This window comes from Vulpes vulpes, unplaced genomic scaffold, assembly GCF_048418805.1.
Source record: "Vulpes vulpes isolate BD-2025 unplaced genomic scaffold, VulVul3 u000000690, whole genome shotgun sequence".
In the NCBI taxonomy this organism is placed as follows: domain Eukaryota; kingdom Metazoa; phylum Chordata; class Mammalia; order Carnivora; family Canidae; genus Vulpes; species Vulpes vulpes.
In genome coordinates, this window is record NW_027325818.1 from 62,748 (window position 1) to 88,440 (window position 25,693).

Below are 25,693 nucleotides of genomic sequence, written 5' to 3' on the forward strand. Positions count from 1 at the left end.
AAACTTGGACATAAATCCAACACATTTGTAAGTCACTTATATCTGGCTACATAAAACACAATTTTGTGTAATTTGAATGCTTTGGCCAATATTAATCTGTAACTGCCAACAGGATCTTAAATAATAGGGTTACACCAAAGTTTCAGGGGCCACAGAGTGCTGTTTGACTCTAAATTTCAGTATTAAGGAATATCCTCTTTGAGAAAGCAAATAAGATAAGTGGTAATAAAAATAGACCACCCTATTTTGACCACCCTATTTTCATTCTACCATTTTTCTCAGTCCTTCTCAAATTCCACAGAATTTTTTATAAAAAAAACTTCTCTTGCTCAAAAAAAAAGGTGTATTTATCAGATGTGCCTACTAAGTACAAAGCACAATCACTTTTTTTTTTTTTGGACTCATTGGGGTAAAAAGAGTTGGGAAACTTGGATTCTTTTTTGTTCTTTTTTTTCTGGCTTCCGTCCTGACTCTTGAATAGCCCAAATATAGTCATGGGCTTTTTCCGTTTCTCTGTATACAATGAAAATAGTTTTTCACTCTTCTTTGAAGAAGAAGATGTCCCTAAAGTTTTTTGAATTTCACAGATGAAGATACTCCATAACCACAAAGGACAGTCAATTCAGCTATAATGAGACATATATGTTTCTTGAAAATCACCATGCTCTGCATATTTGAGAAATAAAAACTATAGGGCTCAAAAGGAGGTTGGGACCCAGCACTTAAAAAGTTTGTCAGAAATGCATTTTTAAAAAATGCTAGGAACCTAACAAACACTGTCATAACTTTATGCATGTTAAACGGTTAAGAAATACATGCATACCACAGTTGATATGGCACTTGTACCTTGAAAGGGACCTTAGGTTTGCTTGTGGATATGTACCAGCTCACCTGATGAGTTCCCACGCCCACCACTCTGTGTGCCAGAAGAAGAGAACAAGAAAGACAGCAAACAAGTGAAGGGAAAAGAGAAAAAGAACATAGAATATACAGGATGAATAAAAAATAAGCTGAGAAGAAAGGGGAAGAAATTAAAGAGAAGGGAAGGCACACAGAGTGATGCAGCTAGGTGGTCACTAGAAGGGAGCAGCACAGAAGTTATTATGAAGCCATAGACGGAGTATTGTCTGAAATTGGATGGAAAATTCTAACAGGGCACATGGATGGGTGTGGTTCATTGTCCTCCTGGGGCATGTGCATGTGTAAAGTGTTTTGGGTATTCATACATGGTCAGTTCAGCTGAGAGTACTCTCAGGTCAAAATTGTGCATAAGCAAATGTCAAATTCGTGCTGTGCTCAAAGTGTTCCCTAATATATCAAATGTGTTGGAAAAAATTTGGGTTTTCAAAACAACTGTTATAGCAGAACTGTTTCTTTCCACCATAAATTGTAGTGATTTTTTCTTTTTGTGTTTTGTATTTTTTGCTTTTTATGTATTATTAATCTAATCTACAGCAAATTGTTAAGCAAAAAATGTGAACTTCACTCTACTGAAAACTTAATTTTCTAGTTAAATACGGTTTTAAAAGCCAGTACCTGTAAAGACAAGAAGCTATATTTAGAGTGGTGGATAAAAACAGGCCTGTGGAGGCAGGCTGACTTGGGCTCAAATCTGACTCAACCTTACTATTTGCTGTGTGATCTTCCACAAGTTCATAACCTTTTTAAGTCTTATTTTTTTTTTCAGTAAAAGGGCCTTAATTGCATGTATCTCCTAAGATGGTTATTAAAATTAAATATATTGAAGCACACAAAATCTCTAGCGTAGTATCTGGCCTTTAATAAACATTTCATAGATGCTTAGTAAATGTTACTTTCCTTTCTTTTCCCTTTTACTAAATGAATCCTTTACAATAGGAACTTCTTCGGCTACAACCCTCTCTGACATCCCCCAAGGGAACTCTATAAACTTTTTTTCCCCTTTCTTATACATGCAGGTTCAAGAATATAGAGAGGCTCTTGAAGCAGTCCTCATCAAGGGAAAAAATGGAGTTCCACTTTTGCCAGAGCTATACAGTGTTCCTCCAGACAAGGTGAGTTGGACAGTGCCATAACATGGAGCAGGGAGAAGGAGAGCAGTACCTCGATAGAAGTGCCTCATTTGAGTCAAATAATTTTTAATTTTCTGACTTTAATGTTCAAAAAGTTTGTCTTTAAGTATAATGTGATGAAAATACGATTTTATTCCTTTGAAACTAAACTTTTAAAGCAGTCTCAGGTATGGCACCATTGCACAGTGAGACAAGGGCAAGACCAAACATTCCAATGATAGTTTCATGGGTGTATACTTATCCTCAAACTCATCAAGATGTATATGTTAAATACGTATGGCCTTTTTATATGTCAACCATACCTCAATTTAAAAAATTAATGGTTCAGAGATTGAGTTTTTTTAAAAAAATGAGTGGGAAATATCAGAGAGGGTGAGAAAACATGAGAGACTCCTAACTCTGGGAAATGAACAAGGGGTAGTGGAAGAGGAGGTGGGCGGGGTTGGGGTGACTGGGTGATGGGCATTGAGTGGGGCACTTGACGGGATGAGCACTGGGTGTTATACTATATGTTGGCAAATCGAACTCCAATAAAAAAATAATTTTAAAAAAGACAAACCTTAAGGTTAAAAATGGTACGGAGTTCAGTAGGCAGAACTAGAGTGATGTTCTGTGTGAACTCTCAGGATTTGGTATTCTCTGCTTTGAGGCCAGTAATCTTGGATTGTTTGAGTAGATCAGGTTTGGAAAATGAAGTATGTCTCCATTTTCCCATGATGCCGGTTGGGAGTACCATTGTTCCTCTTCTCCATTTCTAAGGAGCATTAGCCATGGGAGAGTTGCAGTCTTCCACTCTGGTGGCGATGGATGGAATAAACTACTAGCAACATCAGCAACTTCACCTGAGAGCTTGTTAGAAATGCAGATCTCAGGCCTTCCTCCATAGCTACTCAGGCCGAATCTGCTTTTGGACAAGATCCTCAGGTGATTTGTATGTACACACAGTTAGAGGAATACTTCCCTAGACTGTAGTCGTAATGCTTGACTTTTCAGTGCATTGCATAAGTAACTGTTTTCTAAGGCATGAGTCACAATCCAGATTCAGCCTTTTTGTTGTCTAGTATCTTTAACCTTCTATCACCTTTCATGTGGCTTCTTTATCTTTTCTCTTAGGTTGATGAAGAATATCAAAATCCTCACACTGTGGACCGAGTCCCCATGGGCAAGTTGCCTCATATGTGGGGTCAGTCTCTGTACATCTTAGGAAGCTTGATGGCAGAGGTAAGGGGAAACCTCAAGGCTCTTCCACTTTTTTTCTGCTTTAGTCATTATAATAATCAGATTTGTGAGTAGCTCATTAAATCTGGATCTGTCCTTTGCTTTTATATTCTCCTTTAATTATATATTTTCCTCCAGACCAGGTCGTTAGAGTGGGAGCATGGCCAGTCCTTGACAAAATTCTTTTCCCCCTGGCAACCATGTCTCTCATACTGCCCAGGGCTTCCCACCTTGGGACTCTACTTGGAACTGCTCTCGGATCAGGGCCTAGATCTCGCCCTTTCAAAACACCCTTCCCCCTAGTGCCTTGCCTGGTGACTGATACATGCACCTGTGCTTAGATAGTAATGATGATTGATAATGTATTTAAGTACTAACTGTTTCAAAAAACATAGTGTTTTATTATTTAATTGAATAAACCAATAAGATCATTTTAGGCACCATGAAAAGTGGTTGGGAACATCATACTTTTAAAAATTTATTGTTTGTTTACTTTTTGCTGTGGGGCTAAAACATTTAACATAAATGTTTTTTATGTTAAATTCAGTTGAAACAGCCCCCTTTTTTGCTTTTTTTAAAAAAAGATGTATCTATTTATTTTAGAGAGCATGTGAGCATGGGGAGAGGGAGAGAAATCCTCAAGCAGACTCCTTGCTGAGTGCAGAGCCCCACGTGGGGCTTGATCCCAGGACCCCAAGATCGTGACCTGAGCTGAAATCAAGAGTCAGATGCTCAATAACTGAGCCATCCAGGTGCCCATCGGTTGAAACAGCTCTTAATGAAGCACTTGGGAATTTTGTACTTTATTTCCAGCTTATTTCTGATATTGAGAGCTATGTTGAGGGTTCGCTTTCTCAAAGTTTTCCAGATCTACTGACAAATCTGTTTCCCCATTGTAGGTAATTATGGTAAGCTATAACTGAGGCTCCTAGAAGATCCTGGGTGGGACTTAGCTATCCTTTCTGAGCCAGAGTTTTTGACCTGTTTGTGTATGACTATTTTCCACAGCTGTTTTCGTTCACTCTGTTTTGTTTTTTTCTCAGTTTTATTGAGATAAAATTGATATACATCAATGTGAATTTCAGGCGTAGAGCATAAAGTTTTGATTATCTTTAGTTGATATTATGAATCATGATCAGAAAGATCAGTTAAAATAATCCCGACCTGATGACTTTCTCATTCAATGCTAAAAATAAATTAAATGTGTGAAAAAAGGAGATGAATGGTGTTTTTAAGGGTAAAATGGGTGAGTTTATCCCACTTAATCAAGGATAGACATTCAAGTCAAAAGATATCTACTGGTGTGCCTGGGTGGCTCAGTCAGTTGAGCATCTGACCCTTGGTTTCAGCTCAGGTTATGATCTCAGGGTCCTGGGAAGCCCTACTTTGCGCTCTGCACTTAGTGCAGAATCTGCTGGAGATGCTCTCCCTCTTCTTCTCCCTCTGTTCCTCCCCCTGCACTCTTTCTTTCTCTCCAAAACAAATAAATAAAAAGTTTTTAAAAAGATATATGCTGAGCAGAAAGTATAGCAGTCACATGAATGAGAAAACAACAAAACCTAAGTTATTGATAATAAGCATTGTGGTCTGATTGTCTAATTATATACACCAGAGGAGGTAGAGGTTTAACTAAGAAAACTTTCTGCTTATCCCTTGTACCCCATCTTGTACCACTTTCTGCCTTAATTAATGAAATTAATTTGGATGTGAATTCAGGAGTTCAAACATTTTTTATATAGTGAAGGTATTTGTTTCCTTTCCATACCTGCCTCTCACATGTTTTTGGCACTGGTATATTGTTTCTCCTCAAACATTAGCTTTTTCTCTGAGAAATAATAATCTGTCTTTTTATGGTTTTTCCTTAGGGATTCTTAGCTCCTGGAGAAATTGATCCCCTGAATCGAAGGTTTTCTACAGTACCAAAGCCAGATGTTGTGGTTCAAGGTATGGATTCTTATTCCCAGCAGTAGAAACTTTATATTAAGGATATGCTTTGGACCAGTGAATGATGGCTTTATTGTTTAGCATGTGTTTTGTTAGTCTTCAAAAAGTATACAATGGTTTTAAGATTGCTATTAATCTCAATCATGAACAAATGCTTAAAAACTGATGTTATTTGACACTCTTAACCACTTTTTAATTCTAGAAAATCTTTTCATTGTCATGATATTATAGCTTTTAGATGATCTCTGCTTTCTTTCTGAACATCCCTTCTGTGCTTTTTCTGCTAGTACTCCTTTATTCTCATGCCCTTTTAATGGTTGTGTACTTAATCTTATATTGTTGTCTTTCTGTATTTATACTCTAGTTTGCTAGTGTTGCCTCCTTCATAATAAATTTGCTTCCATGGATCCAACTATTCCTTCTTTGGAGAGTAGTGGAACTCTTCATTTTTTTGTTCCTAACAACTTAAATTTTGAGGTATCTACTCTATGCAAAACACTGGGCTAAGGTCTATAAACATTTTAAGAATTCTAGTCCCAACGTCTATAAAACATCTTTACCACGTGTACTTCAAATGCAAAACTGACCTCTTTTGTATCCATTCCATCCTTTCCCCTCTCCCATGAAAAGTAGATCTTTCTACCTTTCTTATCTCTTTGAATGACCTCACTATTAGTTTCCTAGGATATAAAATTCTAGGTGTTTTTTGACTCTGCAAGGACACAATTCAGTGTGGAATTAAGCTCCTATAAAATTTCTCTGGTCACTTGACTTTCTGGTTGGCAGTATATGGCAAATAAGCCTGTGCATTTTACTCTTCCCGTCTCATGAGGTACCTTGTTCTCCTTTGAGGCTTATGCCATCTGGTTGTATTGATCTCCTGGTTGCTCTAATTCACTCATTTAGCTTACAGCCTTCTTCTTCTTTGCCAGCTCCTGCTCTAGTGCTAGATCCCAACATCAGAAAAAGTGCCATCTAGCATTTTAGCCTCAAAATTCTTGGATACTTATAACTCTAGTCGCCTTTCCCTCCACCTCTATGTTACCCACTCATTTTGAGAACCAAACTTTAGAACTATTCCACTTCATATATCGTCCATTCAAAAAAATTCCAGTTTATGGTCATAGCTATATATTATTTCAATTGTCTTTTTCTCCCATGACACTTGTCTCTATTTTCTCCAAGTCTGCTCTTCCCTATTTGTTAATCATTGAAATATCTTAATCACCCATGCACCATAATTCTACTACACCCACTAGAAAAACCATAGCCCCACCTCAATCTTACAGTCTGGGAGGAGGGGCAAGATGGCGGAAGAGTAGGGTCCCCAAGTCACCTGTCCCCACCAGATTACCTAGATAACCTTAAAACCATCCTGAAAATCTACGAATTAGGCCTGAGATTTAAAGAGAGAACAGCTGGAATGCTACAGTGAGAAGAGTTCACGCTTCTATCAAGGTAGGAAGACGGGGAAAAAAGAAATAAAGAAACGAAAGACATCCAAGGGGGAGGGGCCCTGCAAGGAGCTGGGCTAAGGCCGGGCCGAGTGCCCCCAGGACAGGAAAGCCCCGTCCCGGAGGAGCAGGAGCTTCACCAATCATCCCGGGCGGAAAGGCAGGTGCTCACAGGGAGTTAGAGCAGGATCCCAGGAGGGCAGGGATGCCCTCAGGCTCCCTGGGACACTAACAGACACCTGTGCCGTGGGGGAAAGTGCGCCGAGCTCCCTAAAGGGCCTTAGCGCGCGCAAGGCTGGACCTGGGACCAGATCCAAGGGGCTCAGGCGGTGACTCCGCGTGGAGGGCCTGTGCGGCCCCTGGAGCAGCTCTGAGGGGCTGGGGCTGCGCAGCCGGGAGCACGAATCCAACAGCACAGGCCCGGGAGCACAGGGCGCCAGGGACACAGCCCAAGATCCGGCCTCACCCCGGAATAGGCAGAGGCCAGAAGGGCACAGGACAGCAAGGACTCTCCTGACCCGAGCTGAGCAAATGAGTGGCCCCGCCCCCGGAGCATCCAGGCCCCTGCAGACTGAGAGCTCCGTAGTTACTGTGGAAGCTGAATTCAGGGCTCCAGAGCTGGCCGCCGCCTATGTGGTTGTTCCTCCTGGGGCTTCACAGGATAAACAGCTAAAATATCTTTCGCTGAGCAGCTCCCCCAAGTGCTAACACCTGAAAATCAGCACAGCAGGGCCCTCCCCCAGAAGACCAGCTAGACAGACATGGGAAAAACAAATTATTGACCAAGCAGCACTGGAAAGTTCCAGGGGAAGTCAAGGGACGTACAGTATACAGATCAGAGGATACTCCCCCTTATTTTTTTTGTTTTTCTATTCTTTTGTTTTGATTTGTTTTGGAGTTTTTTTTTTCTTTTTGATTCCTGTTTGCTTCCCCCCACCTTTTTTTTCTTCTTCTTTTTATCTCTTTTTCTTCCCTTCTTTTTTCTTTTTTCTCTTTTTTTCTTCCTTTTTTCTTTTTCTTTCCTTCTTTCTCTTCTTTCTTTTTCTCCTTTTCCCAGTACAACTTGTTTTTGGCCACTCTGCACTGAGCAAAATGACTAGAAGGAAAACCTCACCTCAAAAGAAAGAAACAGTCCTCTCTCCCACAGAGTTACAAAATTTGGATTACAATTCAATGTCAGAAAGCCAATTCAGAAGCTCTATTATAAAGCTACTGGTGGCTCTAGAAAAAAGCATAAAGGACTCAAGAGACTTCATGACTGCAGAATTTAGATCTAATCATGCAGAAATTAAAAATCAATTGAATGAGATGCAATCCAAACTAGAAATCCTAATGACGAGGGTCAACGAGGTGGAAGAATGAGTGAGTGATATAGAAGACAAGTTGATGGCAAAGAGGGAAACTGAGGAAAAAAGAGACAAACAATTAAAAGATCATGAGAATAGATTAAGGGAAATAAGGGACAGCCTGAAGAAGAAAAATCTACGTTGAATTGAGGTTCCTGAGGTCGCTGAAAGGGACAGAGGGCCAGAATATGTATTTGAACAAATCCTAGCTAAAAACTTTCCTAATCTAGGAAGGGAAACAGGCGTTCAGATCCAGGAAATAGAGAGATCCCCCCCTAAAATCAATAAAAAACCATTCAACACCTCGACATTTAATAGTGAAGCTTGCAAATTCCAAAGATAAAGAGAAGATGCTAAAAGCAGCAAGAAACAAGAAATCCCTGACTTTTATGGGGAGGAGTATTATTAGGGTAACGGCAGACCTCTCCACAGAGACCTGGCAGGCCAGAAAGGGCTGGCAGGATATATTCAGGGTCCCAAATGAGAAAAACATGCAACCAAGAATACTTTATCCAGCAAGGCTCTCATTCAGAATGGAAGGAGAGATAAAGAGCTTCCAAGACAGGCAGGAACTGAAAGAATATGTGACCTCCAAACCAGCTCTGCAAGAAATTTTAAGGGGGACTCTCAAAATTCCCCTTTAAGAAGAAGACCAATGGAACAATCCAAAAAAACAGGGACTGAATAGATCTCATGATGACACTAAACTAATATCTTTCAATAGTAACTCTGAATGTGAATGGGCTTAATGACCCCATCAAAAGGCGCAGGGTGTCAGACTGGATAAAAAAGCAGGACCCATCTATTTGCTGTCTAAAAGAGACTCATTTTAGACAGAAGGACGCCTACAGCCTGAAAAGAAAAGGTTGGAGAACCATTTACCATTCAAATGGTCCTCAAAAGAAAGCAGGGGGTAGCCATCCTTGTATCAGATAAACTAAAATTTACCCCGAAGGCTGTAGTGAGAGATGAAGAGGGACACTATATCATACTTAAAGGATCTGTCCAACAAGAGGACTTAACAATCCTCAATATATATGCCCCGAATGTGGGAGCTGCCAAATATATCAATCAATTAATAACCAGAGGTAAGACATACTTAGATAATAATACACTTATACTTGGTGACTTCAATCTAGCTCTTTCTACCCTCTATAGGTAGTCTAAGCACAACATCTCCAATGAAACGAGAGCTTTAAATGATACACTGGACCACATGGATTTCACAGATATCTACAGAACTTTGCATCCAAACTCAACTGAATACACATTCTTCTCAAGTGCACATGGAACTTTCTCCGGAATAGACCACATACTGGGTCACAAATCGGGTCTGAACCGATACCAAAAGATTGGGATCATCCCCTGCGCATTCTCAGACCATAATGCCTTGAAATTAGAACTAAATCACAACAAGAAGTTTGGAAGGACCTCAAACACGTGGAGCTTAAGGACCATCCTGCTAAAAGATGAAAGGGTCAACCAGGAAATTAAGGAAGAATTAAAAAGATTCATGGAAACTAATGAGAATGAAGAAACAACCGTTCAAAATCTTTGGGATGGAGCAAAAGCAGTCCTGAGGGGGAAATACATCGCAATACAAGCATCCATCCAAAAACTGGAAAGAACTCAAATACAAAAGCTAACCTCACACCTAAAGGAGCTAGAGAAAAAACAGCAAATAGATCCTACACCCAGCAGAAGAAGAGTGTTAAGAAAGATTCGAGCAGAACTCAACGAAATCGAGACCAGAAGAACTGTGGAACAGATCAACAGAACCAGGAGTTGGTTCCTTGAAAGAATTAATAAGATAGATAAACCATTAGCCAGCCTTATTAAAAAGAAGAGAGAAAATACTCAAATTAATAAAATCATGAATGAGAAAGGAGATCACTACCAACACCAAGGAAATACAAACAATTTTAAAAACATATTCTGAACAGCTATATGCCAATAGATTAGGCAATCTAGAAGAAATGGACGCATTTCTGGAAAGCCACAAACTACCAAAACTGGAATAGGAAGAAATAGAAAACCTGAACTGGCCAATAACCAGGGAGGAAATTGAAGCAGTCATCAAAAACCTCCCAAGACACAAAAGTCCAGGGACAGATGGCTTCCCTGGGGAATTCTATCAAACGTTTAAAGAAGAAACCATACCTATTCTACTAAAGCTGTTCCAAAAGATACAAAGGGAGGAAATTGAAGCAGTCATCAAAAACCTCCCAAGACACAAGAGTCCAGGGCCAGATGGCTTCCCAGGGGAATTCTATCAAACGTTTAAAGAAGAAATCATACCTATTCTACTAGAGCTGTTTGGAAAGATAGAAAGAGATGGAGTACTTCCAAATTCGTTCTACGAGGCCAGCATCACCTTAATTCCGAAACCAGACAAAGACCCCACCAAAAAGGAGAATTACAGACCAATATCCCTGATGAACATGGATGCAAAAATTATCAACAAGATACTAGCCAATAGGATCCAACAACACATTAAGAAAATTATTCACCATGACCAAGTAGGATTTATCCCTGGGACACAAGGCTGGTTCAACACTCGTAAAACCATCAATGTGATTCATCATATCAGCAAGAGAAAAACCAAGAACCATATGATACTCTCATTAGATGCAGAGAAAGCATTTGACAAAATACAGCATCCATTCCTGATCAAAACCTTTCAGAGTGTTGGGATAGAGGGAACTTTCCTTGACATCTTAAAAGCCATCTATGAAAAGCCCACAGCAAATATCATTCTCAATGGGGAAGCACTGGGAGCCTTTCCCCTAAGATCAGGAACAAGACAGGGATGTCCACTCTCACCACTGCTGTTCAACATAGTTCTGGAAGTCCTCGCCTCAGCAATCAGACAACAAGAAGACATTAAAGGCATTCAAATTGGCAAAGAAGAAGTCAAACTCTCCCTCTTCGCCGATGACATGATACTCTACATAGAAAACCCAAAAGCCTCCACCCCAAGATTGCTAGAACTCATACAGAAATTTGGTAGCGTGGCAGGATACAAAATCAATGCCCAGAAATCAATGGCATTTCTATACACTAACAATGAGACTGAAGAAAGAGAAATTAAGGAGTCAATCCCATTTACAATTGCACCCAAAAGCATAAGATACCTAGGAATAAACCTAACCAAAGAGGTAAAAGATCTATACCCTAAAAACTATAGAACACTTCTGAAAGAAATTGAGGAAGACACAAAGAGATGGAAAAATATTCCATGCTCATGGATTGGCAGAATTAATATTGTAAAAATGTCAATGTTACCCAGGGCAATTTATACGTTTAATGCAATCCCTATCAAAATACCATGGACTTTCTTCAGAGAGTTAGAACAAATTATTTTAAGATTTGTGTGGAATCAGAAAAGACCCCGAATAGCCAGGGGAATTTTAAAAAAGAAAACCATAGCTGGGGGCATCACAATGCCAGATTTCAGGTTGTACTACAAAGCTGTGGTCATCAAGACAGTGTGGTACTGGCACAAAAACAGACACATAGATCAATGGAACAGAATAGAGAACCCAGAAGTGGACCCTGAAATGTACGGTCATCTAATATTCGATAAAGGAGGAAAGACTATCCATTGGAAGAAAGACAGTTTCTTCAATAAATGGTGCTGGGAAAATTGGACATCCACATGCAGAAGAATGAAACTGGACCACTCTCTTTCACCATACACAAAGATAAACTCAAAATGGATGAGAGATCTAAATGTGAGACAAGATTCCATCAAAATCCTAGAGGAGAACACAGGCAACACCCTTTTTGAACTTGGCCAAAGTAATTTCTTGCAAGATACATCCACAAAGGCAAAAGAAACAAAAGCAAAAATGAACTATTGGGACTTCATCAAGATAAGAAGCTTTTGCACAGCAAAGGATACAGTCCACAAAACTAAAAGACAACCTACAGAATGGGAGAAGATATTTGCAAATGACATGTCAGATAAAGGGCTAGTTTCCAAAATCTATAAAGAACTTATTAAACTCAACAGCAAAGAAACAAACAATCCAATCATGAAATGGGCAAAAGACATGAAGAGAAATCTCACAGAGGAAGACATGGACATGGCCAATAAGCACGTGAGAAAATGCTCTGCATCACTTGCCATCAGGGAAATACAAATCAAAACCACAATGAGATACCACCTCACACCAGTGAGAATGGGGAAAATTAACAAGGCAGGAAACCACAAATGTTGGAGAGGATGCGGAGAAAAGGGAACCCTCTTACACTGTTGGTGGGAATGTGAACTGGTGCAGCCACTCTGGAAAACTGTGTGGAGGTTCCTCAAAGAGTTAAAAATAGACCTGCCCTACGACCCAGCAATTGCACTGTTGGGGATTTACCCCAAAGATTCAGATGCAATGAAACGTCGGGACACCTGCACCCCGATGTTTCTATCAGCAATGGCCACAATAGCCAAACTGTGGAAGGAGCCTCGGTGTCCATCGAAAGATGAATGGATAAAGAAGCTGTGGTCTATGTATACAATGGAATATTACTCAGCAATTAGAAACGACAAATACCCACCATTTGCTTCAACGTGGATGGAACTGGAGGGTATTATGCTGAGTGAAATAAGTCAATCGGAGAAGGACAAACAGTGTATGTTCTCATTCATTTGGGGAATATGAATAATAGTGAAAGGGAATATAAAGGAAGGGAGAAGAAATGTTGGGAAATATCAGGAAGGGAGACAGAACATAAAGACTCCTAACTCGGGGAAATGAACTAGGGGTGGTGGAGGGGGAGGAGGGCGGGTGTTGGAGGGGAATGGGTGACGGGCACTGAGGTGGACACTTGACGGGATGAGCACTGGGTGTTTTTTTGTATGTTGGTAAATTGAACACCAATAAAAATTAATTAAAAAAAAAAAAAGATACAAAGGGATGGAAGACTTCCAAATTCGTTCTATGAGGCCAGCATCACCTTAATTCCAAAACCACACAAAGACCCCACCAAAAAGGAGAATTATACACCAATGTCCCTGATGAACATGGATGCAAAAATTCTCAACAAGATACTAGCCAATAGAATCCAACAGTACATTAAGAAAATTATTCACCATGACCAAGGAGGATTTATCCCCGGGACACAAGGCTGCTTCAACACTCGTAAAACCATCAATGTGATTCATCATATCAGCAAGAGAAAAACCAACCATATGATCCTCTCATTAGATGCAGAGAAAGCATTTGAAAAAATACAGCATCCATTCCTGATCAAAACTCTTCAGAGTGTAGGGATAGAGGGAACATTCCTCAACATCTTAAAAGCCATCTACGAACAGCCCACAGCAAATATCATTCTCAATGGGGAAGCACTGGGAGCCTTTCCCCTAAGATCAGGAACAGGACAGGGATGTGCACTCTCACCACTGCTATTCAACATAATACTGGAAGTCCTAGCATCAGCAATCAGACAACAAAAAGACATTAAAGGCATTCAAATTGGCAAAGAAGAAGTCAAACTCTCCCTCTTTGCCGATGACATGATACTCTACATAGAAAACCCAAAAGCCTCCACCCCAAGATTGCTAGAACTCATACAGCAATTTGGTAGCATGGCAGGATACAAAATCAATGCCCAGAAATCAGTGGCATTTCTATACACTAACAATGAGACTGAAGAAAGAGAAATGAAGGAGTCAATCCCATTTACAATTGCACTAAAAAGCATAAGATACCTAGGAAGAAACCTAACCAAAGAGGTAAAGGATCTATACCCTAACAACTATAGAACACTTCTGAAAGAAATGGAGGAAGACACAAAGAGATGGAAAAATATTCCATACTCATGGATTGGCAGAATTAATATTGTGAAAATGTCAATGCTACCCAGGGCAATTTACACATTTAATGCAATCCCTATCAAAATACCATGGACTTTCTGCAGAGAGAACAAATTATTTTAAGATTTTGTGGAATCAGAAAAGATGCTGAATAGCCAGGGGAATTTTTAAAAAGAAAACCATATCTGGGGGCATCACAATGCCAGATTTCAGGTTGTACTACAAAGCTGTGGTCATCAAGACAGTGTGTACTGGCACAAAAACAGACACATAGATCAATGGAACAGAATAGAGAATCCAGGAGTGGACCCTCAACTCTATGGTCAACTAATATTCAACAAAGCAGGAAAGACTATCCATTGGAAGAAAGACAGTCTCTTCAATAAATGGTGCTGGGAAAATTGGACATCCACATGCAGAAAAATGAAACTAGACCACTCTCTTTCACCATACACAAAGATAAACTCAAAATGGATGAGAGATCTAAATGTGAGACAAGATTCCATCAAAATCCTAGAGGAGAACACAGGCAACACCCTTTTGAACTCGGCCACAGTAACTTCTTGCAAGATACATCCACGAAGGCAAATGAAACAAAAGCAAAAATGACCTATTGGGACTTCATCAAGATAAGAAGCTTTTGCACAGCAAAGAATACAGTCCACAAAACTAAAAGACAACCTACAGAATGGGAGAAGATATTTGCAAATGACGTATCAGATAAAGGGCTAGTTTCCAAGATCTATAAAGAACTTATTAAACTCAACACCAAAGAAACAAACAATCCAATCATGAAATGGGCAAAAGACATGAAGAGAAATCTCACCGAGGAAGACATAGACATGGCAAACATGCACATGAGAAAATGCTCTGCATCACTTGCCGTCAAGGAAATACAAATCCAAACCACAATGAGATACCACCTCACACCAGTGACAATGGGGAAAATTAACAAGGCAGGAAACCACAAATGTTGGAGAGGATGCGGAGAAAAGGGAAGCCTCTTACACTGTTGGTGGGAATGTGAACTGGTGCAGCCACTCTGGAAAACTGTGTGGAGGTTCCTCAAAGAGTTAAAAATAGACCTGCCCTATGACCCAGCAATTGCACTGCTGGGGATTTACCCCAAATATACAGATGCAATGAAAAGTCAGGACATCTGCTCCCCAATGTTTATAGCAGCAATGTCCACAATAGCCAAACTGTGGAAGGAGCCTCGGTGTCCATCGAAAGATGAATTGATAAAGAAAACGTGGTTTATGTATACAGTGGAATATTACTCAGCCATTAGAAACGACAAATACCCACCATTTGCTTCAACGTGGATGGAACTGGAAGGTATTATGCTCAGTGAAATACGTCAATTGGAGCAGGACAAACATTATATGTTCTCATTCATTTGGGGAATATAAATAATACTGAAAGGGAATATAAGGGAAGGGAAAAGAAATGTGTGGGAAATATCAGAAAGGGAGACAGAACATAAAGACTCCTAACTCTGGGAAATGAACTAGGGGTGGTGGAAGGGGAGGAGGGCGGGGGGTGGGGGTGAATGGGTGTCGGGCACTGAGCAGGGCACTTGACAGGATGAGCACTGGGTGTTATTCTGTATGTTGGTAAATTGAACACCAATAAAAAATAACTTTATTATTAAAAAATAAAAAATAAAATGATATCAAAAAATGAAAAAAATCTTACAGTCTGCATTTTCTTTTTCTATTAAGTTATTTATTGTAATTTCTAGTATAGTTAACATACAATGTTTTATTAGAATCAGATGTACAATATAGTGATACAACCGTTCTGTACATTACTTAGTATTCATTATGATAAGTGTACTCTTTAATCTCCATCACCTGTTTTAACCATACCTCCCACCCACCTCTCCTCTGGTAACCATCAGTATGTTCTATATAGTTAAGCTTCTCTTTCTTGGTTTCTCTCTCTCTCACTCTCTCCCTATGTTTCTTGTTTTATTTCTTAAATTCCACATATGAGTAAAATCACATGATATTTCTCTTTCTGTGACTGACTTATTTCGCTTAGCATTATACTCCCTAGCTCCATCCTTGTTGTCACAAATGACAAGACTTCATTCTCTTTTATGGCTGAATAATATTCCATTGTGTGGAATTGTCAGAGCTTCTTATTTTGATGTAGTCCCAATAGTTTATTTTTACTTTTGTTTCCCTTGCCTCTGGAGACATATCTAGAAAGAAGTTGCTATGACCAAGGTAAAAGAGGTTGCTTCCTGTGTTCTCCTCTAGATTTTGATGTTTTCCTGTCACACATTTATGTATTTAATCCATTTTGAGTTTATTTTTGTTTATGGTGTATGAAAGTGATCCAGTTTCATTCTTTTGCATATAGCCGTCCAGATTTCCCAGCACCATTTATTGAAGAGACTTTATCCAATTGGATTTTCTTTCCTCCTTTGTTTAAGATTTATTGACCATATCATTGAGTTTATTTCTGAGTTTTCTATTCTGTTCTATTAATCTATGTGTCTATTTGTTTTGCTAGTACCATACTTTTTTTATTATTACAACTTTGTAATATAACTTGGACTCTGGAATTGTGATACCTGCCATCTTGTCTTCTTCTTTTTTGAGGTTGACCTGCCTATTTGTGGTCTTCTGTGTTTCTATACAAATTTTAGGGTTGTTTGTCCCAGTTCTGTGAAAAATGCTGTAGGTATTTTGATAGGCATTACAATAAATCTGTATTTTATTTTAGGTAGTATAGATATTTTAACAATATTTGTTCTTCTAAACCATGAGCACGGAATGTCTTTCCATTTCCTTTCATCATCTTGAATTCCTTTCATCAGTGTTTTATAGTTTTCTTTTTTAAAGATTTTGTTTATTTATTCATGGGAGACACAGAGAGAGAGGCAGAGCCGTAGGTAGAGGGAGAAGCAGGCTTCCTGCAGGGAGACTCAATCCCAGGACCTCAGGATCATGACCTGAGCCAAAGGCAGATGTTCAACCACTGAACCACCCCAATGCCCCCAGTGCCTTATAGTTTTCACAGGTCTTTCACCTTTTTAGTTTAGTCATAGACATTTTATTGTTTTTGATGAAATTGTAAAAGGGACTGTTTTCTTAACTTCATTTTCCGTGGCTGCATTATTAGTGTATAGGAATGTAAGATTTCTATGCATTTGTTTTGTGTCCTGGGACTTGTCTGAATTCATTTATCAGTTCTAGTATTTTTTTGTGTGTGTGGAGTTTTTAGGATTTTCTAGATGGACTATCATGTTATCTGCAAATACTGAAAATTGTATTTCTTCCTTACCAATGTGGATGCCTTTTATTTCTTTTCATTGTCGGATTGCTATACCTAGGATTTCCAGTACTGTGTTGAATAAAAGTGGCAAGAATGGACATCCTTGTTATTATTGACCTTAGGGGAAAAGCTCTCATTTAGTCCCCACTAAGGATGATATTACTGTGAGTTTTGCATAGATGGACTTTATTATGTTGAGGTATGCCTCTAAACTTATTTTGTTGAGAGTTTTTATCATAAATGGATGTTGTACTTTGTCAAATGCTTTTTTTTTGCATAAATGATCATATGGTTCTTACCCTTTCTCCTACTGATGTGATGTATCCTGTTGATTGATTTGCAAATATTGAACCAACTTGCATCCCAGGAATAAATCTCAATTGATCATGGTAAATGTTGTGTTTTTTGAAAGTACTGTTGGACTCAGTTTGCTAGTATTTTGGTGGGGATTTTTGCAAGCATATTTGTGAGAGATATTGGCCTCTAGTTCTCTTTTCCTGTAGTGTTTTCATCTGGCTTTGGTATTAGGGTGATACTACCCTCACAGGATGAATTTGGAAATTTTCTTCCTCTTTTAACTTTTGGAATAGTTTGAGAAGACTAGATAGACTAGGTAATAACTATCTTTAAAAGTTTGGTAGCATTTTCTTATGAAGCCCTCAGGTCCTGGACTTTATTTATTTTTTTATTTTTTGGTTACTGATCAATTTCATTGCTGATAGTTGGTCTGTTCAAATTTTCTATTTCTTCCTGCTTCAGTTTTGGTAGGCTGTATGCTTCTAGGAACTTATCTTTTTCTTCTAACTTGTCCAATTTGTTGGCATATAGTTTTTTATACTGTGCTCTTACTTTGTATTCCTGTGATGTCAGTTGTTATTTTTCCTCTTTCATTTCTGAATTTCTTTATTTGCATCTTTTCTCTTCTTGATAAGTCTGATTGGAAGTCGATTAATTTTGTAAATCTTTTCAAAGAACTAGCTCCTGCTTTCACTGATCTGTTCTATTGTTTTTTCAGTGTGTACATTATTTCTGTTCTAATTCTTCATGATTTCCTTCTGTCTGTTGTTTTGGGGTTTTACTTGTCCTTCTTTGGCTAGATCCCATAAGTGTAAGGTTACACTGTTTATTTGAGATTTTTCTTGCTTTTTGAGGTAGACTTGTATTGCTGTAAATGTCCCTCTTAAAAACACTTTTGCTACATCCCAAAGATTTTGGACCATTGTGTTTTCATATATATATATTTCTTCATTGGCATTCGATTTAGTAACATATAGCATACCACCCAGTGCTCATCCCAGCAAATGCTCCTCTCAGTGCCCATCACCCAGTCACCCCAACCCCCCGCCCACCTCCCTTTCCACCACCCCTGTTCATTTCCCAGAATTAGGTGTCTCTCATGTTCTGTCACCCTCACTGATATTTCCCACTCATTTTCTCTCCTTTCCCCTTTATTCCCTTTCACTATTTTTTATATTCCCCCAATGAATGAGACCATATAACGTTGGTCCTTCTCCAATTGACTTACTTCACTCAGCATAATACCCTCCAGTTCCATCCACGTCAAAGCAAATGGTGGGTATTTTCATTTCCAATGGCTGAGTAAAATTCCATTGTATACATATCCTACATCTTCTTTATCCACTCATCTTTCTTTTTTAAAATTTATTTTTCATTGGTGTTCAATTTGCCAACATATAGAATAACACCCAGTGCTCATCCCATCAAGTGCCCCCCTCAGTGCCTGTCAACCAGTCACCCCCACTCCCTGCCAACCTCCCTTTCTACCACCCCTTGTTCGTTTCCCAGAGTTAGGAGTCTCTCATGTTCTGCCTCCCTTTCTGATATTTTCCACTCATTTTTTTCTCCTTTCCCCTTTATTCCCTTTCACGATTTTTTATATTCCCCAAAAGAATGAGACCATATAATGTTTGTCCTTCACCAATTAACTTATTTCACTCAGCATAATACCCTCCAGTTCCATCCACATCAAAGCAAATATCTACTCATCTTTCGATGGACACCAAGACTCCTTCCACCGTTTGGCTATTGTGGACATTGCTGCTATAAACATTGGGGTGCAGATGCCCTGATGTTTCACTGCATCTGTATCTTTGGGGTAAATCCCCAGCAGTGCAATTGCTGGGTTGTAGGGCAGTTCTAATTTTTAGCTCTTTGAGGAACCTCCAAACAGTTTTCCAGAGTAGCTGTACCAGTTCATATTCCCACCAACAGTGCAAGAGGGTTCCCCTTTCTCCACATCCTCTCCAACATTTGTTGTTTCCTGTCTTGTTACTTTTCCCCATTCTAACTGGTATGAGGTGGTATCTCATTATGGTTTTGATTTGTATTTCCCTCAGGGAAATCCTCAGTGACGGGGAGCATTTTCTCATGTGCTTGTTGGCCATCTGTATGTCTTCTTTGGTGAAATTTCTGTTCGTCTTTTGCCCATTTCGTGATTGGATTCCTTGTATATTTGCTGTTGAGTTTAAGAAGTTCTTTATAGATCTTGGATACAGGTCCTTTACCTGATAGGTCACTTGCAAATATCTTCTCCCATTCTGTAGGTTTTCTTTTAGTTTTGTTGACTGTTTCTTTTGCTGTACAGAAGTTAAGTCCCAATATTTCATTTTTGCTTTTTTTCCCCTTGCCTGGATGTATCTTGCAAGAAGTTGCTGTGGCCAAGTTCAAAAGGGTGTTGCCTGTGTTCTCCCCAAGGATTTTGATGGAGTCTTGTCTCACATTTAAATCTTTCATCCATTTTGAGTTTATCTTCGTGTATGGTGTAAGATAATGGTCTAGTTTCATTCTTCTGCATGTGGATGTCCAATTTTCCCAGCACAACTCATTGAAGAGACTGTCTTTTTTTCCAGTGGATAGTCCCAAAGATTTTGAACAGTTTATCTTCATTCTCATTAGTTTCCATGAATCTTTTTAATTTTTCTCTAATTTCCTGGTTGACCCTTTCATCTTTTAGCAGGATGCTCTTTAACCTCCACGTGTTTGAGTTTCTTGCAAATTTCTTCTTGAGATTGAAGTCACGTTTCAAAGCATTATGGTCTGAAAATATGCAGGGTACAATCCCAATCTTTTGGTATAGGTTGAGACCTGATTTGTGACCCAGTATCTCGTCCATTCTGGAGAAAGTTCCATGCATGTGCACTTGAGAAGAATGTGTATTCAGTTGCATTTGGATGTAAAGTTCTGTAAATATCTGTGATATCCATTGGGTCCTGTGTATCTTTTAAAGCTCTTGTTTCTTTGGAGATGTTGTGCTTAGAAGATCTGTCATTTGCAGAACGTGCTGTGTTGACGTCTCCCAGTATTAGTGTATTATTTTCTAAGCATGTCTTTCCTTTGGTTATTAATTGATTGATATACTTGGCAGCTCCCACATTAGGGGCATAAATATTCATGATTGTTAGGTCCTCTTGTTGGATAGATCCTTTAAGTATGATATAGTGTCCCTCTTCATCTCTTACTACAGTCTTTGGGATAAACGTTAATTTATCTGATATGAGGATGGCTACCCCTTCTTTCTTTTGAGGACTATTTGAATGGTAAAGGGTTCTCCAACCTTTCATTTTCAGGCTGTAGGGGTCCTTATGTCTAAAATGAGTCTCTTATAGAGGGCAAATAAATGGGTCTTGCTTTTTTATCCAGTCTGAAACCCTGGTCTTTTGATGGGATCATTAAGCCCATTCATGTTCAGAGTGACTATTGAAAGATATGAATTTAGTGTCATCATAATACCTATTCAGTCTCTGTTTTTGTGGATTATTTCTTTGGGCACCCTCTTTCTTTTACAGAGTCCCCCTTAATATTTCTTGCAGAGCTAGTTTGGGGGTCACATATTCTTTCAGTTTCTGCCTATCGTGGAAGCTCTTTTATCGCTCCTTCTATTTTGAATGAGAGCCTTGCTAGATAGAGTATTCTTGACTGCAGGTTCTTCTCATTTAGGACCCTGAATATATCCTGCCAGCCTTTTCTGGCCTGCCAGGTCTCTGTGGAGAGGTATGCTGTCAATCTAATTGTTCTTCCCATATAAATTAGGGATCTCTTCTCTCTTGCTGCTTTAAGGATTTTCTCTTTATTTTTTGAATTTGGAAGTTTCGCTATTAAATGTCGAGGTGTTGAAAGGTTTTTATTGATTTTATGGGGGGATTTTTCTATCCCCTGGATGTGAATGCTGTTTCCTTCCCCAAATGAGGGAAGGTCTCAGCTATGATTTGTTCAAATATGCTTTCTGGTCCTCTGTCTCTCTCAGTGCCCTCTGGAACCCCAATTAAACGTAGATTTTTCCTTCTGAACCTGTCATTCATTTCCCTTCACGTTTCCTCGTGGTCTTTTAATTGTTTTTCTCTTTTTTCCTCAGCTTCCTTCCTTGCTATCAACTTGTCTTGTATGTCACTAACTCTTTCTTCCACCTCATTAACCCTCGTCTTTAGGACCTCCAGTTTGGATTGCATCTCATTTAATTGAGTTTTAATTTCAGCCTGATTAGATCTAAATTCTGCAGTCATGAAGTCTCTTGAATCCTTTATGCTTTTTTTCCAGAGCCACCAGTAGCTTTATAATTGTGCTTCTGAATTGGTTTTCTGACATCGAATTGTAATCCAAATTCTGTAGCTCTGTTGGCAGAGAGTACTGTTTCTGATTCTTTCTTTTGTGGTGAGTTCTTTCTTGTCATTTTGCTCAGTGCAGTGTGGCTCAAAATGAGTTGTACTTGTTAGGAGCGCAAACTCTTCTCTCCGTAATGTTCCAGCTGTTCTCTCTTTAAATGTCAGGTCGAACTCGTAGGTTTTCAGGATGATTTTAATGTTATCTAGGTAAGTTGGTGGGGACAGGTGACTTGGGGACCCTACTCCTCCACCATCTTTCCCCGCCCCTTTCCATTGTGTTTTCATATTCATTTGTTTCCATTTTTTATTTCTTCTTTTATTTCCTGGTTGAACCATTCATTGTTTATTATCATGTTATTTAACTTCCAAGTATTTATGCTCTTTTTATATTTTTTTATGGTTGATGTCTTTCATCAGAAAAGGTGCATGGTATGACTTCGACCTTATTAAATTTGTCAAGACTTATTCTGTGGCTTAATATGTGATCTATTCTGGAGGATGTTCCATGTGCACTTGTAAAGAATGTGTTTTCTCATGTTTTAGGATGAAATGTTCTGAGAATATCTGTTAAATTCAAATGGTCCAGTGTGTCATTTACAGCCACTGTTTCATTGTTGATTTTCTGTTTGGATGAAATGTCCTTTGAAGTAAGTGGGGTGCTAAAGTCCCCTACCGTTATTTTATTCCTATTAATTCATTCCTTTATGTTTGTTACTGATAGTTTTATGTATTTGGGTGCTCAAGTGTTTGGTGTATAAATATTTAAAATTATATTCTTTTGGACTGACCCCTTTATTATTAAACAGTGTCCTTTTTTGTCTCTCATTACAGCCTTTGTTTTAAAGTCTAATTTGTCTGATATAAGTATTATTACCCTAGCTTCCTTTTGATCTCCATTTGCATGATAAATGTTTTCCTATTCCCTCACTTTTAATCTGAGGATGTCTTTAGATCTGAAAGGAGTCTCTTGTAGGCAGCATATAGATGGGTCTTGTTTTTTTATCCATCCTGTCATCCTAAGACTTTTTATTGGAGCACTTGGTACATTTACATTCATAGTAATTATTCTTAAATATGTATTTATGGCCATTTTGTTGTTTGTGGTTGTTTTTTTTTTTGTGGTTGTTTTTGTAGTTTTTCTCTGACCCTTTCTTGTCTTGCTCTCTCTCATGGTTTGTTGGCTTTCTTTAGTGATATACTTGGATTCCTTTCTCTTTATTCTTTGTATCACTATTACTGGTTTTGGTTGGTGATTACCGTTAGGTTTGCATATAATATCTTCTGCATAGAGCAGTCTTTATTACATTGATGGTTGTTTATGTTTGAATCCATTCTTTATTCCTGATACTCCAGGGAGTATCTCCTATGTGTGCTGTGTATGCCCTGTTCTTGTGTCCTAGCCTCTTTTTCCTGAGTCTGGTTTTCTTCAGAGGCTCTCTTTGTCTGCTGTGGGCAGTGTTTGGTCCTCAGCTGGGCGAGGCATGTTTTAGCAAGAAATATGCCTGTCAGCTCCAAAATGAGACCTGCCACCACCACTGGAACTTCAGTCCCACAGAACATTCAGATCAGGAGATATGGTGTTGGTGGGGTTTGTACCTGTGTCATGGGGGAGGGGACTTGCAGCACCATGACTGAGGCAAGCATGACTGGGAAGGGTGGATCCACCCAATCATGGGCATGACAGGGTTTGGTGTAAGCAAGTTATGTAGCAAGTTTCAGCATTGTGCTGGTTCCTGCAGGTGGCCACGTGTTTATGCTGAGTGCTGGAGGAGAGAAATGGTGCCTGCTAGCTCCTTTGTTCCTAGAGAGGTCTCCCTGTAATCCCTATCTCTCCACAACATGTTCTAAGATGAGTAAATAACTCTCCTTCACATCTGTCCCAGCATTTTTCAACCTGCTGCTTCCTGCTGTATCCCTGCTGGCTGTTTGTCCTGTAGTCTCATAAAGGTCAGGCATTTGACTTCTAATGCCCTTTGGGTTCTCCCAGAGCCAAGATTGCTGAGTTTTAAAATTCCAGCTTTCAATCCTACTGGTTGTGAGAATTCACAAAATTCAGCCGAACATTATGGGGATTCTTCTTCCCTGTTCAGGCGCCCTGGTGTGATAGACTGTTTTTTGCCCTTTTCTGTGCCACTAGCTCCCTCCCCACTGCAGATGGCCATGGTCCATTTTCCTCCCAAACCATGTCTTCACCCTTCCTGCTTTTTTGACATGGCCTCTTCTCTACCTTCAGTTGTGGAGTTTGTTCTGCCAATCTTCAGATTGATGTGAGTGTTATCTAGTTGTATCTATGGGACGAAGCAATCTGACGGTCTTCCTAATCTGTCATCTTCCTAGCCTCTTACAGTCTGCATTTTCTGATCCTGTACCTGGCCTGCTAAAATCTACTGGAAAAAAATCACCAAATGAACATATTATAGCACTGTAATTCTACAGTCTCCAACTCAGCTAGATTCACAGTTCCTCCTATTAGTCCTTGTTCTTACTGTTATTCAGCATTTTCATTCTTTTCTTTTTTTAAGATTTTATTTATTTATTCATGAGAGACAGAGAGAAGCAGAGACATAGGCAGAGGGAGAAGCAGGCTCCCTGTGAGGAGGCTGATGCAGGACTCCATCCCAGGACCCCAGGATCATGGCCTGAGCCAAAGGCAGACACTCAACCACTGAGCCACCCAAGCATCCCTTCATTCTTTTCAACCACTATTCCAAACCTATTTCAACACCCATCCCTTGTTTTTATCCTGTTTCTTGGCCTACTACCAAGGTTAGATATTTCAGTCTAGCTAGATAATCTTGGTATTCTGATTGTTGTCAGTTTCCCAGCCCCCCACCACAGTCTTACTTATATTTTCACTCATCCTTGTCTCCTTTTCTCTGGTCTCAGAAGAGGTGTTTCTTCTCTTAAGGGCCAATTCCTCCTTCTATTGCTTGGTCCTTTCCTCTTCCCCATCCTTCCTAGAGACCTACTCTTTCCTGTCTCATCCTCTCTGTTAGTTCTGGGTTTTAGTTCATTTACATATTTATCTTCCTTTATTTATCCTAGCCTTCCTTCCTCATCCAAATTTTGCTTCTTTATATTCCATGCATTCTGCAGTCCTTTCCAGACTAAACTCATTACTCCTCTGAAATTGCTTTTGCTTAAGTTATTGAAAAATTTAGTAGGTATTTTTCAGTCTACATTTTAGTAGATGTTTCTCTTTCATTTATTGTTTATCTTTCTAGAAACTCTTAACTCCCATGTCTTCTGTGATACCATCTCCTGGATCTCCTTCAACCTAAATTTTGTAATTTTTTGTCACATTCTGATCTCCTTCAACCTAAATTTTGTAATTTTTTGTCACATTTCTGTCACATTCCTCTTCTCTTTGCCCTTAACTTTTGGTATTCCTGGGAGTTTTGTCCATACACCTTCTTACTGAAAATATTTGTTCTTGTCTCCCAGCTTCCTCTTATTCCAAACCTTCTCCCTTTTCCTATGTTCTCAGTTCTTCACTCTCAGAAGATGATTTCACCTCCTATACCATAAAGAAAAGATAAGCCTTTGGACAAGAGCTCCTCATTCCCACCCTAGGCTTTTCTTCATCTGCCCATTTCTTACATGTTGAACTTCCTCGAGGTTATATTCTTTTTCTCTATGTATTCTCCTTGCCCATCTCATGTCTTTATATGCTAATGACTTCTGAATCTATATCACTGTTCTTTAAGACAGCCCCACTTGGATGTCTCACATGCACTTTAAACTCAACATGTCTAAAATTACTCCAGCTGCCCCCTCCCATTGTATTACTCATGCCTGCTTTTCTCCCTATGTGCCTTGTCCTTAAAGTCACACCATTCTCTTAGTTACACATATAAATACCTGGGGAATCATTCTCAGTATCTCCCCCTCTCTCACCTCCTGTATTCAACCAGTTAACAAATCCTGATTTCTTTACCTTAAATTGATTCTAAAATCC

General features: G+C 39.2%; 1 protein-coding gene across 19 annotated transcripts in view; it reads left to right on the forward strand.

Annotated features, from left to right (window-relative positions):
- Nucleotides 1-25,693, forward strand: part of PHKA1 (phosphorylase kinase regulatory subunit alpha 1) — a 157,629-nt gene that overhangs the window by 40,862 nt on the left and 91,074 nt on the right. For all 19 annotated transcript variants that reach the window (XR_011999375.1, XM_072746326.1, XM_072746331.1 and 16 more), the window contains 3 exons: nucleotides 1,938-2,033; nucleotides 3,165-3,272; nucleotides 5,135-5,213. Coding sequence is in view for 18 of the 19 variants with exons in the window: in XM_072746326.1 (XP_072602427.1) it covers nucleotides 1,938-2,033; nucleotides 3,165-3,272; nucleotides 5,135-5,213 (283 nt within the window). In the remaining variant the exon portion in view is untranslated. The remainder of the gene's footprint in view (nucleotides 1-1,937; nucleotides 2,034-3,164; nucleotides 3,273-5,134; nucleotides 5,214-25,693) is intronic.